Source organism: Odocoileus virginianus, chromosome 11, assembly GCF_023699985.2.
Source record: "Odocoileus virginianus isolate 20LAN1187 ecotype Illinois chromosome 11, Ovbor_1.2, whole genome shotgun sequence".
Taxonomy (NCBI): domain Eukaryota; kingdom Metazoa; phylum Chordata; class Mammalia; order Artiodactyla; family Cervidae; genus Odocoileus; species Odocoileus virginianus.
In genome coordinates this window covers 49,189,991-49,205,598 of record NC_069684.1, presented here as the reverse complement: position 1 = coordinate 49,205,598, position 15,608 = coordinate 49,189,991, and the positions used below count along the sequence as shown (strand labels likewise).

The 15,608-nt window shown below is 48.8% G+C and overlaps 1 protein-coding gene across 1 annotated transcript in view; it reads left to right on the top strand.

The window, feature by feature from the left end:
* STUM (stum, mechanosensory transduction mediator homolog) overlaps nt 1-15,608 on the top strand; it is a 63,278-nt gene that overhangs the window by 39,532 nt on the left and 8,138 nt on the right. The window contains exon 2 of the mRNA XM_070474432.1: nt 11,221-11,400. Within this exon, the coding sequence (XP_070330533.1) occupies nt 11,221-11,400 (180 nt within the window). The remainder of the gene's footprint in view (nt 1-11,220; nt 11,401-15,608) is intronic.

Here is a 15,608-nt window from a genome sequence, read left to right as displayed (position 1 = left end):
CCCAGCGCCATTAAAATTAATTGTCAGTTGCAGTCAACCTGCCCCCTCACTCCCATCAGCTTGATGTCACGGTGACAGCAGTAAGAAGGACAGAGGAGGGAGCTGGTCTCGTTTTCTCTGTCCTCAAAGGAAGGATGACAGATTTATTAGTGGTAGACGTGGGGGCTCCCTGTCCTCCTTCCTTTAAACCATGGAGCCTTTTCCATTGGAAAATCTAAGGCCCCATAGTGGCTGTAGTCTCGAGCCAGGACTGTTACCTACGGAAGTCTCGCTTGTAAACCCCCTTATCCACCCGAAGGCTTCTTCCTGGCTGCCTTTCCCCGAGTTCCTCAATCCTCAAGTTCCCCAGTGACTCCTCAGCGTTTGCCTGAGGCCCAGGGAGGAATACAGAGTGGTGTCCTAGTCCTTTCTGACTAGGGAGAGGGGAGAGGAGGGGGACCCGGGTGTGGGGTAGCAGCTGGGGCTAAGGGCAAAGTGGTCCTGGGTACCTTACACCTTCTCTTTACTGGGGGGACTGAAAGCTCACCTGTTCACCCTTCATTATTTTTCTTCCTTGAAACTGATGCTCGGAAAGGTTGTAATAAACTCATTTTCCCATCTCTAATTGGTCAGAGATGGATAGAATGTCATCTGAGAGCTGCTGACAACAGGAGCAAACACCCCATTACCGCACTGAAATGATTAGCTTCCAACTTATAAGCCACCTTCTGATGAACTGTTGCCACCTCATTAGGGGTGGAATGGTGAGAACAGTTCACAAAGCCTTTTGCCACAAGTCCAGGATCGATGGGGCAAAGACACTGGCAGATTTTTTTTTAATGCATTTTTATTTCGGTTGTATTGAGATATAACTGACATACAGTATTGTATAATGATATGACTTACACACATCATGAAATGAATGTCCATCCTCTCATAAAGAAACAAAATTAAAGAAATAGAAAAAAAATATCCTTTGTGATAAGAACTCTTAGGATTTATTCTCTCAACAACTTTCATATATAACATGTTGTTGTTGTTTAGTTGCTAAGTTGTGTCCAACTCTACAATCCCATGGATTGTAGCCCACCAGGCTCCTCTGTCCATGGGATTTTCCAGGCAAGAATACTGGAGTGGGTTGCCATTTCCTTCTCCAGGGGAGCTTCCTGACCTGAAAATGAAACCTCCTTCTCCTGCATCTCCTGCATTGGCAGGTGGGTTTTTTACCACTGAGCCACCTGGGAAGCCCCATGTATAGCATAGGTCAGGGTTAATTATATTTATCACATTGTACATTGCATCCCTAATACTTATTTATCTTATAACTGACTGGAATTTGGTACCTTTTAACTACCTTCATCCAGTTCCACCTTCTCCCACTCTGTCTCTGGTAACCACAAATCTCTTTTCTTGTGAATGTGTTTGTTTTTGAAGTATAATTGACCTATAACACTATATTAGTTCCCGTTACACAACATAGTGATTTGATATTTCTTACATTTCAAAATGATCATGATAAGTCTAGTTATCATCTGTTGCCATATAAAGATATTATATACTTATTGATTGTATTACCCACAACGTACATTTCATACCAATGACTCATTTATTTTGCAACTGGAAGTTTGTACCTCTTAATTTCCCTCACCTATTTCTCTCCTCCCCCTCTGGCAACCACCAGTTTGTTCTCTGTGTTTTTGACTCTGTTTCTGTTTTGTTATGTTTGTTCATTTGCTTTGTTTTTTTAAGATTCTACATATAAGCGAAATCACACAGTATTTGGCTTTCTCTGACTTATTTCACTTAGCATTAATACCCTCTAGGTTTATTCATATTGTTGCAAATGGCAAGATTTCATTCTCTTTTTATGGCTGAGTAGAATTCAATTTATCCATTCCTTATCCATTCATTTGTTGGTGGACACCTAGGTTCCTTCTTTACCTTGGCTATTGTAAATAATGCTGCAATGAACATAGACTATATCTTTTCTAATTAGTGTTTTCATTTTCTTCAGATAAATACTCATAAGTAGAAATGCTAGCTCATATGGTAGTTCTATTTTAAATTCGTTGAGGATCTTCCATACTGTCTTTCACAGTGGTTGCACCAACTTGCATTCTCCCAAGGAAGAGTTCATGAGCGTTTCCTTTTCTCCACATCCTCACCAGCACTTTTTTTTTTTTTCTGATGATAGCCATTCTGACAGGTGTGAGGTGATATCTCATTGTGGTTTTGATTTGCATTTCCCTGATGGTTAGTGATGTTGAACATCTTTCTGTGTGCCTATTGGCCATCTGTATATCTTCTTTGGAATTCAGTCTGTCCAGAAATTTCCCAGATAAGAATACTAAAGTGGGTTGCCATTTCCTGACCCAGGGATCGAACCCACATCTCCTGCATTGGCAGGTGGATTCTTTATCACTGAGCCACCAGGGAAGCCCTACTTAGGCCACGGGCACTTTGAAACTATCTTGATTCTGTCTTCCTAGGGCTTTTGTCCAGAATCGTTTATGAACTTCGGTCACTTGGTCACTTCTTTTTCCTTTCCTTTTCCATTTCCAGTTGCAATGATTGCATAATGATGAAAACTTGATGACCAGACCAGCTGAATTAGAATCTCAGTGTGGTTTGACCCAGGAAGATGTATTTTTAGCACAATTTCCATTGCTTCTTATGCTGCCCCCCCCCACCCGGTTTGAGAAATGGAATCTTATAGAACTGGGTTTGACTGTGAACGTGATCTCCCATTTATCTCATTCTGGCTCTGAGTTGGACACGGTCAGCAGTGGGCTGTGTTCTGTAGGGTGTGGCTTGTCCTTTCACTAGGCTGTGAAGTCCAGACCAAGGCTTCCCTTACATTTCTTTCTTGAGGCTCACATTCAAAGTTTTGCTGAGAAAGAGCCGTGCTCAACCAACCCTCCCTGGAGGAGTGATGGAGGGCATCCAGATGTAAGTCTCAGCCACTGGGAGCGGCACATCTTAATGACCACAGAGCCAGCTGCAGGTGATGCCTGGAATCCAACTGGACTTCCTGGCCTCCGTCCCAGAGGAGCACATTTTCTTGGGAGCAGCTGCTTCGGAGGAAATCTTTACCCTTCTCCCCGTTGTGACCCTCCCCATTGCCCCACCCAGCTGCTTTAAGCTCAGAACCTTCCACCACCCCCTTGTGAGTCATGAGAAAACCTGAGCCTGATGGGACTCCTGAAGGATAATTTCAGCTCCCAGGCTCCATCCTGATGGGAGACTGCCAGCTCGCTTTGCCTTGCTTCTCCTCCTCCTGTCCCCACCACCTCCCCAGGACCCTATGGGACATTCAGGGTGGAAGTGAAAGAACCCTTCCCCTCCCACTGCCCACTCCTGGAGCCTCAGCCCGAGCTCCTTGGGGAAGCCAGTGATCTCAGCAGAGCCCTGATGGCCAGAGAGGACTGTGGCCGCAAAGCCCTCTGGCTGCAAAGCCCTCTGGCGTCTTTGCTGTAAGTCTCTATGGGCTGGGGGCAGGGTCCTCCTCAGGCTTCTCCACCCATCTGTCTCCATGTAGGACACAGAATGCATATGTCTGCACCTAGCTTCCAGGTGTCTTTCAGCAAACTGATTATTGTAGTTGACAGTTCAGTTCGTTACCATCATTTTCCTTTGTGCCAGTTAGTGTTTGGCTGGACCTTGTTGCTGTTTAATCAGTCAGTCATGTCCAACTCTTTGTGAAGTCATGGATTATAGCCAGCCAGGCTCCTCTGTTCTATGAGATTCTCCAGGCAAGGGAATACTAGAGTTGGTTGCCATTTCCTTCTGGGAATCTTCCCAACCCATGGATTGAAACTGCATCACCTACATTACATGTGGGTTCTTTACCACTGAGCCCCCAGGGAAGCCCTGATTGGACCTTGGCCCCTGCCAGCAACACTGTGGCCAGGCTCCTGCCTCTGCTGTGGAGGACAGCTTCCCTGACTGAGATCTGAGTCTTGTGGGGGATGCTTTGGGACAGAGTTAAAGGCCAGAATTGTGGGCTAATTTCCTACCAGGTTGTGTGGTTCTCTGGTTCTCTATCTGGGAGGTCAGTCTCTCCACCTATCAGGGAAGAATTCTCAAGCCTGATTGTGTGTTGGAATCAGCTGGGGGAATGCTTCTTTTCTGATCGCAAACAAGCAGTCCCTGGACCCATCCCTGTGCCTCTGGTGGCCTGGAGGCACCCTGCAGGCACTCTGCAACCTGCGTTTGTATAAACCTCAGTTCAGTTCAGCTCAGTCACTCCGTCGTGTCCGAATCTTTGTGATCCCATGGACTGCAGCATGCCCGGCTTCCCTGTCCATCACCAACTCCCAGAGCTTGCTCAAACTCATGTCCATTGAGTTGGTGATGCCATCCAACCATCTCATCCTCTGTCACCCCCTTCTCCTCCTGCCTTCAGTCTTTCCCAGCATCAAGGTCTTTTCCAATGAGTCAGTTCTTCACATCATGTGGCCAAAGTATTGGAGTTTCAGCTTCAGCCTCAGTCCTTCCAGTGAGTATTCAGGACTGATTTCCTTTAGGATGGACTGGCTGGATCTCCTTGCAGTCTAAGGGACTCTCAAGAGTCTTCTCCAACCCCACAGTTCAAAAGCAACAGTTCTTTGGCGCTCAGCTTTCTTTATAGTCCAACTCTCACATCCACACATGACTACTGGAAAAACCATAGCTTTGACTAGATGGGCCTTTTTCGGCAAAATAATGTCTCTGCTTTTTAATATTCTGTCTAGGTTGATCATAGCTTTTCTTCCAAGGAGCAAGCATCTTTTAATTTCATGGCTGCAGTCACCATCTGCAGTGGTTTTGGAGCCCCAAAAAATAAAGTCTCCCACTGTTTCCATTGTTTCCCCATCTATTTTCCATGAGGTGATGGGACTGGATGCCATGATCTTAGTTTTCTGAATGTTGAGTTTTAAGCCAACTTTTCCACTCTCCTCTTTCACTTTCATTAAGAGGCTCTTTAGTTCTTCTTTGCTTTCTGCCATAAGGGTGGTGTCATCTGCATATCTGAGGTTATTGATATTTCTCCCAGCAATCTTGATTCCAGCTTGTGCTTCATCCAGCCCAGCATTTCACATGTTGTACTCTGCATAGAAGTTAAATAAGCAGGGTGACAATATACAGCCTTGACATACTCCTTTCCCAATTGGGAAATAAATTTCCATTTGGAAATAAATAAACCTCAGTTGGAGAATCCTAATGTGTGAACCAGTTTGGAAAATCTGCAGTAGATCCCCCCCCAACTCACCTTTTCACCTGGTCAAAAACCTTGCTACCTGCTTCTCTGGTCTGGTTATATCCTCATCCTCTCCCTCCCCGCCAGCTTCTCCTCAGCAGCCATACAAGCTTGAGTTTATCCCAAGGACTTTGGAGAGAGGGGTCCTCTCCCATGTTCTCGAATCCTCACCTCTTTTTCTCCCTGAAACTCTGATATCCTGCTCCCTGCTCTCAGCCCCTCAGCTTCTCAGACTCTCCCTGAGGCCACTGGTGACTTAATTCGACTCGGGACCCACCTGTCCCCACTCCATCTCTGCAGCAGGTGACCCTGTCCACCAGCTCCTCTTCCTTGAGACTCCTCTGTGTCTGGGACACACACTCTCACCTCTCTCTGATCAGCCCCCCTCTGTCCCCTTTGTGGTCTTGATGTCCCCTGGGTCTTTCCTTGAATTCCACCCCCTCCTGGGTGACCCTATTCATTTTGATGACTTCTGCTACCCTCAGGCGACCCTCCTGAGCCTGTCTCCAGCTCGGCTCTGGTCAGCCCATGGGTACCGCCCTCACTGGGCTCCCCCCCCTCCCCGGTTTATGGCTCCACACTCACCACATAGTGTGGGAGACCAGACCCCCAGACCCGACTGTGCCCCCTTCTCCCTTCTCTGAAATGAACAGGCCCCTCAATCCCCAGGACACCCCCTCCTCCTCCTGGGGGTCCTTCTCTTGCCTGCACCCACTACCGTGCCTCCCTGCCCACCTCATCTCACCTCACCTCCCAGACTCTGCCTTTTCCCTTCTGCCCTGTCCTCCCCTTGGGGGTCTCAACCCTGACCTGTGATTCCCCACTGAAACCAGCCTTCCCAGGGGCTGCCTGGTTGCCTGGAAGAGGAAGCCAGGCCCCATAGCAAGGCCCTCAGGGCCCCCTCCAGTCTGACAGCTGCCCACCTCCAGCCCCGTTTTTCATCCCTGCCTGGCACGCGGCACCCTGTGCTCAGTGCCCTATACCCTCAAAGTCCCCTGCCACCCTCTGGGCTTCTGGACAGACATGCTAGGTTGTCTCTGGGGTATTCTTCCCCTCCTCCCCTTGACTCTTTCCCGTTGGCTTTCTAGACCTTTCCCCTCATCACGTTTTCTTCTGTGACGTCTTTCCTGATAAACCAAACTTGATTCGTCACTGTTCTTTCTGGAACCCAGTGTCCCCACCAGAGCGTGAGCTCCCTGCAAGGGACCCAGGCAGCCTCCAGCACCAGCCTGCACTCTCTGTTCCAGGGCCTGGCACTGGCTCGGGGTTGGTGCTCATGGAATAAACTAGAACTAACTGGTTGCTGTTGGGAGTGGGGGGCTCTTTCTTTAGCAAAAGACTCATTTAAATAATACCTCTTCATATGCAGTTGTGCTAAACTCATTCTTTTAATTTCCTGTTGAGTAGATTAAAATGATGTTTGTATGTTGAAAATCCATTCGCTTAATGCTTACCTTCTATGGCATGTGCATGCGTGTGTGCTAAGTCGCTTCAGTCGTGTCCAACTCTGCAGCACTATGGACTGTAGCCCACCAGGCTCCTCTGTCCATGGGATTCTCCAGGCAAGAATACTGGAGTGGGTTGTCATGCCCTCCTCTGGGGCATCTTCCCAACCCAGGGATCCAACCCACATCTCTTGTCTCCTACATTGGCAGGTGGATTCTTTACCACTAGTGCCACCTGAGAAGCCCTTCTGTGGCATATGTTACCTTATATGGCAAAAGGGGTGACATCACCAACTCAATGGACATGAGTCTGAGCAAACTCCATGAGATGGTGAGGGACAGGGCAGCCTGGTGTGCTGGCAGTCCAGGGGGTCACAAAGTGTTGGACATGACTGAGTGACTGAACAAAAACAACAAATGGCTAAAGGGACCTACCATCATTGTTTCCTAGTAAATGAAATTATTTATCCAAATTAATAATTTATCCAAATTGATGCAACTGCAGGTAATATATGTACATATTGTACAAGTTGGTATGTGAATAATGTGCTCTTATTTTTATACATGTCTTAGTTTGTCAATGTGGGTAAAAGAATAGTGCCTGAAAGTCCCTCCCACACCACACCTGTGTTGTCTTTTAAATAAAATGTGGGTCAGCCCAGCTTCCCCAGCAGATAAGCCTTCCTTTTTGCTGATGTTGCTTGTCCCCAGAGCAGCAGGCTGGCTAGACCTCCCTGCCTCCGTGGCAAGCAACTAGATGCATGAAGAGGCTCACTGGCTTCTAATCCGTTTGGTAATTCTGGTGAGATTCCATTTTTTGGCAGAGGATGGATTAGATGACCTTTTAACTAAGAATCTCTGAGTTCAGGGGTTTCCTTATGCTCAAATTTTTCATATCAGATACATGTTAGGCTGAGCCATATGAAATTTCTGTTATTCAGCTACTCTGACCTACAAAGATGGTGATTTCTTATGGTTCAGTCTAGCAAAAACTTGTTCCCATTTCCTAGGCAGGACGACCATGGCGAGGCCACAGCTATAAAGATACGGGGTCACCGAACCTCAGCCAGATCCCACTGAGTCAGGACACTGTTGGCCAGAGTCAGGGCACCGTCTGCTTCCATGAAGGACATTGGCCGGGGCAGGGGTCGGGGCATGTGGAGAGGTTCAAGAATATTTTGAAAATCACTGAGGATAAAGTTTCTTTCCTTTTCCCCTCCAATTCTTTTTATTGTAGTAAACTACACAGAATGTGAAATTTGCCATCTTATCCATTCTTAAGTGCACAATTCAGGGGCATTAGGCACATTCAAATTGCTGTGCACCCATTACCACCATCTGTCTCCAGAACTCTTTTATCTTACAATACTGAGACTCTGTACACATTAAACAATAGCTCCTCATACCTCCTCCCCCAGACCTTGGCAACCAGCATCCTATTTCCTATTCCTATGATTCTGACTACTCTAGGTAACTCATATAAGTGAAATAATACATTTGTCTTTTTGTAACTGGCTTATTTCACTTTAGCATAATGTCATCAGGGCTCATCTATGTTGTAGCACGTGTCAGAATTTCCTCCCTTTTTAAGGATGTATACTATTCCATGATATGCATAGATCATGTTCTGCTTGTCCATTCATCCATCTATAGACATTTGGGTTGCCTCCATGTTTCAGCTATTGTGAATAATACTGCAATGAACACAGGCATACTAATATCTCTTTGAGACCTTACTTTCAATTCTTTTGGGTATATACCCGGAAGTGGAATTCCTGGTTATGTGGCAACTCTATTTTTAATTTTATTGAGGAAGGGCCATACTGTTTTCCATAACTTTCCTTAATTTTTAATGTAAGGCTGGAACATCCTAGACTGAAAAGAGCTCAGGCTTCCACTGTGGACAAATCTGGGTTTAAATCTGGGTTCTACTCTGTGGACAAGTCATTTAGCCTCTTTGATCTTTGGTTTCCCCATCTGGAAAGTGTGGATAATAATAACCATCAGGAACTGTCATAAGACTTAGAGGTAGTGTGGGTCGGAGAGGGTGGTAGCATGTTGTAATGCCCTATAGGGATGCATTAAATGACACCTGTGTTAATTTTACTTAGTATTTCCCCCACATGCTCCTGTTCACCCTCTACCATATTGCCACTTTGGCTGTGTTTCTTTAATGGTGTCATCTAGTGTTTATCTCATGTCTCACAGCATGATACATAAGCAGAGGCAATGGATGGTGACATATACATTCTAATGGTCCCTACATCCTATTTCCTTCCATGTCCACTACTAAGCCCTGCATTCATGTCCCCATCACTTTTCAGTTCTCCTTTCTCCAAGTTTGTCTTTCTCATCAGACAGTGGTGGGGTCAATGCCTACCCATGTGTGAGACCTTGGACAAGATACTTAATCCTCTTTTTAAAATTAATTAATTTATTTATTTTTGGTTGTGCAGGCTCTTTCACTAGTTGTGGCGAGTGGGAGCTACTCTTTGGTTGTGGTGCACAGGCTTCTCATTGTGGTGGCTTCTCTTGTTGTGGAGCACTCCGGCTCTGGAGCACTCAGGCTCAGTAATTGTGGGGCCCGGGCTTTGTTGCTCCAAGGCATGTGGGATCTTCCCAGACCAGGAAGCAAACCTGTGTCTTCTGCATTGGCTGGAGAATTCTTAACCACTGGACCACCAGGGAAGTCTGAGATGCTTAATTCTTGACTCTGAGTGTGTGTGCGCACTTTAAAATGTAGGTTTTGTTACTATTAATAGTGAGGTATGGTGAGGCCAACAGATCAGGAAATGACAGTCATTGGAAAGATAGTTTGTTACTCACAGTTCCTAAGAGGAGAGGGCGTACCACACTTTGGAGGTACACATGTGGAAGGACCAGAGACCATTAGGAGGCAGAGGAAGTTAGGGGGAGACTTGGGCAGGAAATTTTGCTGTGATTTCCATGGGAAGGAATGTCAAGACAGGTCAAGCAGGCGTAGGATGGGCTGGTGTTCACCAGGGTGTAGGGACACCCTGAGCTGTCTGGTGCCTGGCTCTGAGTGATTAGGACAGAGAAGAGTGACCCCGAGGGTGAGGGTCTATAAAAGAGCAGTCTGGGTGTGCATTCTCAATTGTTCGTCTTGCATAAGAAAGTCATTTGCTATCGCTAGTAATTGGCTAGCCCTGGGAGGGGATCTCTACAGAGTCAGCCAGTCTCCAGATACCAAAGCATCAGAAACTCCAGGTTAATGCAATATGTAAGATAGTGTGATAGACAGAATGATGCCCACCCCCAGAGATATCCATATCCTGATCCCAGAACCTGCAAAGATGCTACCTTACATAAAAAGGAAGGACTTTTCAGATGTGACTAATTTGAGGATCTTAAAAATATGGGGCTTACCCTGGATTATCCAGTGGGCCCAGGATAATCAGAAGGGTCCCTATAAGAGGGAGACAGGAGGATCATAGTCAGAGAGAGAAGATGTAAGGATGGAAGCTGAGGTCTGAGAGGAGAGATGTACAGCTCCTGGCTTTGATGACGAAGGAAGGGGCCATGAGCCAAGGAATGTGGGCAACCTTGAGAAAATGGAAAAGGCAAGGAAACCATTGTCCCCCAGAGCCTCCAGAAAGGACCCAGCCCTGAGGACCCATTTCAGACTTCTGATCTCCAGCATTGTGTTGCTTTAAGCCACTAAGTTTGCAGTAACTTGTTACGGCAGCCATAGGGAACTCACATAGATAGGAGGAAGGCCAACTAACTTGCAGGGTTATTACAAGGCTCAGAGCCCTTGTAGAAAAGAGCCTGGCTTGAGAGAAGTGTCAGTAAAAATGTAGCGATATTATTAATACCTGCAGGGCTCTGTGAAATGTGGGATGAGGTAAGGACCATGGACACACCCACCACGTTGCTTTGTGCCTTGTGGCTGCTCAGAAAATCTCGGGCTCTCTGTCCCTCCTCTTACAGGTCTGGGGTGTCTGGGAGAGCCCCTTGAAGGAAGGGTTCTCCCCCGCCCTCTGACCACCACCGGCCCCAGCCCCCCAAAAAAGAGGCTCAACAGGAAGGGTTCTGGGAGATGCACCTTGGCCTGAGCTTACTCCCCTCTGCAAGCACCGTGGTCAGTGTGTGTGCTGGGGGTCGTTTCCTGAATTTACCCTCTGGGTGGCTTCCCTGTCCCCCCAATGACTCCAGCTCCTACCTCTGAACTCTTAGGCCCTAAGCATCTTTGCCACACGAGGTTGGTGTCCCTTCCACCTGTTGCCTGTTGTCCTTTCAAGGGGCTGCACTGTGGCTCCTTAAAGGCAGGGATGGATTGTTAGGTGACATCTGTGTTCCCCTGAGGCCTCAGGACTATGCTGGGTCCTTGGCCAGCCAAGGTCATGCCTCCTCCAGTTTGGTACATTGGCATCTCTAGCATGGGCACCAGTGGTCTGAGCAGCAAAGTGCTGGACGTGAGCTGTTCCTCTCGGAGCTCCCAGAGGGCGAGCCGCTGGGGCCCCAGCTCATGACGGGCACATGTGCCGCTGTGTCTCCCAGCGCCCTCCAAAGGCTGTCCCCTCTGGCCTCTCACAGGGACGTTCGTCTCGGCCTTCACCGTGCTGTGTGGCGCCCGCACGGACCTCCCGGACAGGCACGTGTGCTGTGTCTTCTGGCTGAACATCGCTGCGGCCCTCATCCAGATCCTCACGGCCATCGTCATGGTGGGCTGGATCATGAGCATCTTCTGGGGCATGGACATGGTCATCCTCGCCAGTGAGTAGCTGTTGGTGCCCCACCTCCCTGTGGGGCTGGGGCTGGGCCGGGATGCGGGGAGCAGGGCTGGAGGAGGGGCGGGGGCTGGTTGTTTGTTTGTGATCCTGTTGGGGGGCAGGTGGGGGCTTCGCAGGGAGATCTGCATGGCTGGGCCTGCTCCTCCCCCAAGGGCTCACTGGTGTCCGTGGCCGCCTGGCCTAGGGGACTCTCCCCGCATTCCCAGCCCTGGGGCCTGCAGGGTATCATGAGAGCACCAGGCAGAGACCTGAGCCAGAGGGCATGAATAAGGGAGGGAGAGAGTGCCTGTTCAGCTCAGACACACCAGGCATCACGTTTGTCAAGGAAACAGCCCGCTTGACAACACTGGGGTAGCAAGGGTGTGGCCCATGTGAGCTCCGTCCCTTGTGCCTCCATCATGCCATTTCCAGAAAGAAGGAACAGGCCACCGGGCCTACTTGTGCTCAGGAAACCCTGTAACTGCTTTTTACTTAGCAGCCAGAACAGCATAATTTCAACTTCTTTTAAAGTAAGCTCTTTGTTCCTTGATGCCAAAGCCTTCCTCTTCCTGATTTGTATTCAGTGGACCTTCACCAGTCACTTAACACAAACTTGATCCCGACACAAAACTGCCAAAGAAGTCTTGATTAACATTTTAAAAATAACCCAGCGAGATCTTAAGACAGACACACCTATTTTAAGCAGCCGCTCTCCTCACCCCGTGCCCCCGTGCGGGTCCCTGTGTTTTCACATGTTCTGTCTACCTCATTAGGCCGAAGCTCCTCACTCATATGGAGCACGTCCTTGCAGGCCCTTGGCCCTTCTTCCCACAGCCCATGCTCCTCCTGTGCCCCACACCTGACAAGAGCATTTGCAGGTGGAGTGCCTGTGCCAGAGGTGAGCTGTGTCGGGGAAGAACAGCGGGGGCAAACCACCAGGCCGGAGAAAAGGCAGGTCCCTGAGCCTGAGCAAGCCCAGCAGAGCTGGTGGACTGGTTAGACTGGCTGGTGGAAGCATCTCCTTTCCCCCTTGGGGTGCTGGACTGCCAGGGCATCTCAGAAGTAGAGCTGGGAGACAGGGGCAGCCAGAGAACAGGGAGATGAACACTGGGCAGTGGGGACACCCGGGGAAGCTGAGGAACAGTTGGAAGATGTCCAATCCCTCCTGGGGAGAGCTGCTCCCAGGGCAGGGGCTGCCCATCAGCAAGGGGGTCGGTGAGCCTACAGAGAGGCAGGCGCGTCCAGCTCCCTCAGGGGAGCCCCGCCCTGGGGGCAGGTCCACGGACCACTTCCATTTGTTGGGGTTGGGGCGGAGCATTGCTGATAAGACAGGCATGCCGCCAATCATCCTGTGAGTCTGGAGAAGCCAAGTCTGACCATTTCCCAGAGGGTGTTTGGTGCTTCCCTGAGAGGCCTGTTCCCATCTGTAACCTGGAAGGGGCCCTCTGCTCTCAGAGGCTTCCTCAGTGGCTGATGGAAAGCCTGGGAAGGCTGCCCCGTCTCCGCCCAGTATGAGCCCCGGACCCCTCTTACTGAGTCAGTCATCTCATCACTCAGCTGTTGGGCCAGGCACCCGGGCATGTTAGTGAGGAGACTTTCTGTTACAGTGGCACAAAGCTATGTCACAATAATTGTATTGATGCCTAACCTGGTGCCTAGAGCTTTCTGGCATTCTCTTTTTGGGTCACGCTTGATACTAGACCCCACAGGGTCTGGGTCTTAGAGATAGCTTCAAGAACTCCCCTTTATCACCTCCTAGAGGAGGAAGCAGAGACCCGAGAAGGGCAGATGGGAACCTATCGCTTCCTCACCTTCTACCACTCTAGCTGTTGACTCAGCATCACCCCCTCTCTCATGGCTGGTGTGGGGGCCATAGCTGGGCTGCAGGCTACTCAAGTGCTGGAACCCACCACCGCTCCCTTCCTGCCCTCTTCCTCCCAGCCCACACCTTCACGGTGGGTCACCTCCTTGGTTCCAGGAATGCTGTCTTTGTGTCAGACTTTTTAGAACACTGGGGGATGGACTTGAGGGCTGCACCAGAAAACCCACCACCCCTCACTGCTACCCACTTATCCCACTTAGGCACCAGACTCGCTCACCCATCTCAGCAACAGGTGCCTCTGCCCCTTTTTCCAGAAAGTTAACCCACCTGCAAAGGATCAGTAATTGCCACTGTTGAGATGGTGCTGTGGGCTGAGATCACCCCAAGCAACAGTGGAGTGTGCACGTCTCAGGAATACTGCATTGAAAAGAATAGTCACAATGGACTGTCTTGGCACAATGTCTGCCCTAGTAGATAGTTGGATAAGTGGCTGTTATTTCTCATGTCACTCCACCTTCTTCCTGTAAAAATGAAGGAGACTTTCCAATTGTCACAACACAGGGTAATTTTTTTACCTAGCATTTCGTGAGTGTCCCCAAGAAACGTACCATGGGAAAGGATAGATTGGGAGTTTGGAACTGACATGTACATACTACTAAATTTAAAATAGATTACCAACAAGGACCTACTATAAAGAATTTATTAATTAATTAAAACAATAACAACAAAAGAAACACACCATCAAGAAAAACCTCCTACTGGAAATCAGAGAACTCTAAATCAAAGTAGCAGTTAAAATTAGGAACTTGCGAGGCTATTGCTCTGTTTATATTAATAAAAATAATCAATAACAGTTAACAGTAGCCTGTATTGGTTGTGGGTCAATAAATACTTGATAATTGTACAGGAGCCTTTTTCAGCTGCCATACCCATGGCTGCTGCTGCTGCTAAGTCACTTCAGTCGTGTCCAACTCTGTGATCCCATAGACAGCAACCCACCAGGCTCCCCCGTCCCTGGGATTCTCCAGGCGAGAACACTGGGGAGGGTTGCCATTTCCTTCTCCAATGTGTGAAAGTGAGAAGTGAAAGTGAAGTCGCTCAGTCGTGTCCGACTCTTAGCGACCCCATGGACCGCAGTCTACCAGGCTCCTCCATCCATGGGATTTTCCAGGCAAGAGTACTGGAGTGGGATGCCATTGCCTTCTCCAATACCCATGGCAGACATTGGTAATCTATCCTGACACTTTCTGCTGAATAGTCTTACCCATTTTCAACACAGGGCTTCAGGCAGTCACTACTAATGGATCCAAGATGTCTACAAGATAAAAGTCTGTCTGTCATTCCCTGCCTGAGTCTTTCCCAAAGCATTAGGTTTTATACATGTGACTCCTGTCCACATAAAAGGTGAACCCCATGGCTTAGACAGGGGCCAGGATGGGTCACTTCAACAGCAGGCTGTCACAGTCAAACCTGTCCTGGAGCTGTCCCTCCTTGGAACCATCCAGAATTCGTCTCGCGGCAAACATGGGTTGGGGGCAGAAGAAGAGTAAGGGGTAGGAGGTGAGCAGAAGAGTGACCTTGGCTGAGATTCGGAGGGAAGAGGAGAGAGCTCCTTGGTGGTGTCTCATGGAGTGTGACTCCCAGGGAGGGGAGAATGCTCACTCTGACTCCTGCCCACACACCCTCTGGGGCTGCCCACTGGCCGCAGTGGCTGGTCACTGTGGATGCAGACTGCAGCCCTCTTCCATCTCCCAGTCCCCACCATGCAGCCTCTCCCTTTAAAAATTTCAGGCCGTCCCTCTGTTACCGACCAGGGTTCTTGGCCTCCTTAATCAGTAGAAACTGGTAAGAAGCCAGATGAGAAATCAGGCAAGGTTTTACTGGGGGCCCCTGTTGCAGTAGAGGAGAGTGAGAACAAATAATAGGTTCCTTTGGTCGCTTCCTGAGCAGAAAGGTGAACTGATTCCTTACGCGGGATGAAGGTAGGGGCAGGTCCAGGGGTCTGGCTGGAGGGGTGGCTTAGGTGGTGGTGTGTGCAGAGGACATGCATGATACCCTGCTTTTGCTCCATGCTCTTCAGAAGAGACAGTTGGTTCTTTTGGTCTTTTTGTATCTTCTTGTCCATAATTTGCCCCTACTGCTCACGCACATGCGCGCAGTTATTTTTGATCCCTCATAGTGTCTTTGCATTTTGTTGCTCAAAGAGAGTTTGTCCAGGTGCCAGCACTGCAGTAAAGGTCCCAGGTGCCAGGTCCCAGCTTGTCTCATGTCTGGCCTCTTTTTTTAGACTGTTTTCTCTTTCTCTTTTTCTCCTCTTCCTCATGCTGCCTCATATTCCTGTGTTTCTCTGAAGTTTCCCAAGGTGAGTCTATTGGGGTATGCACAGGTCT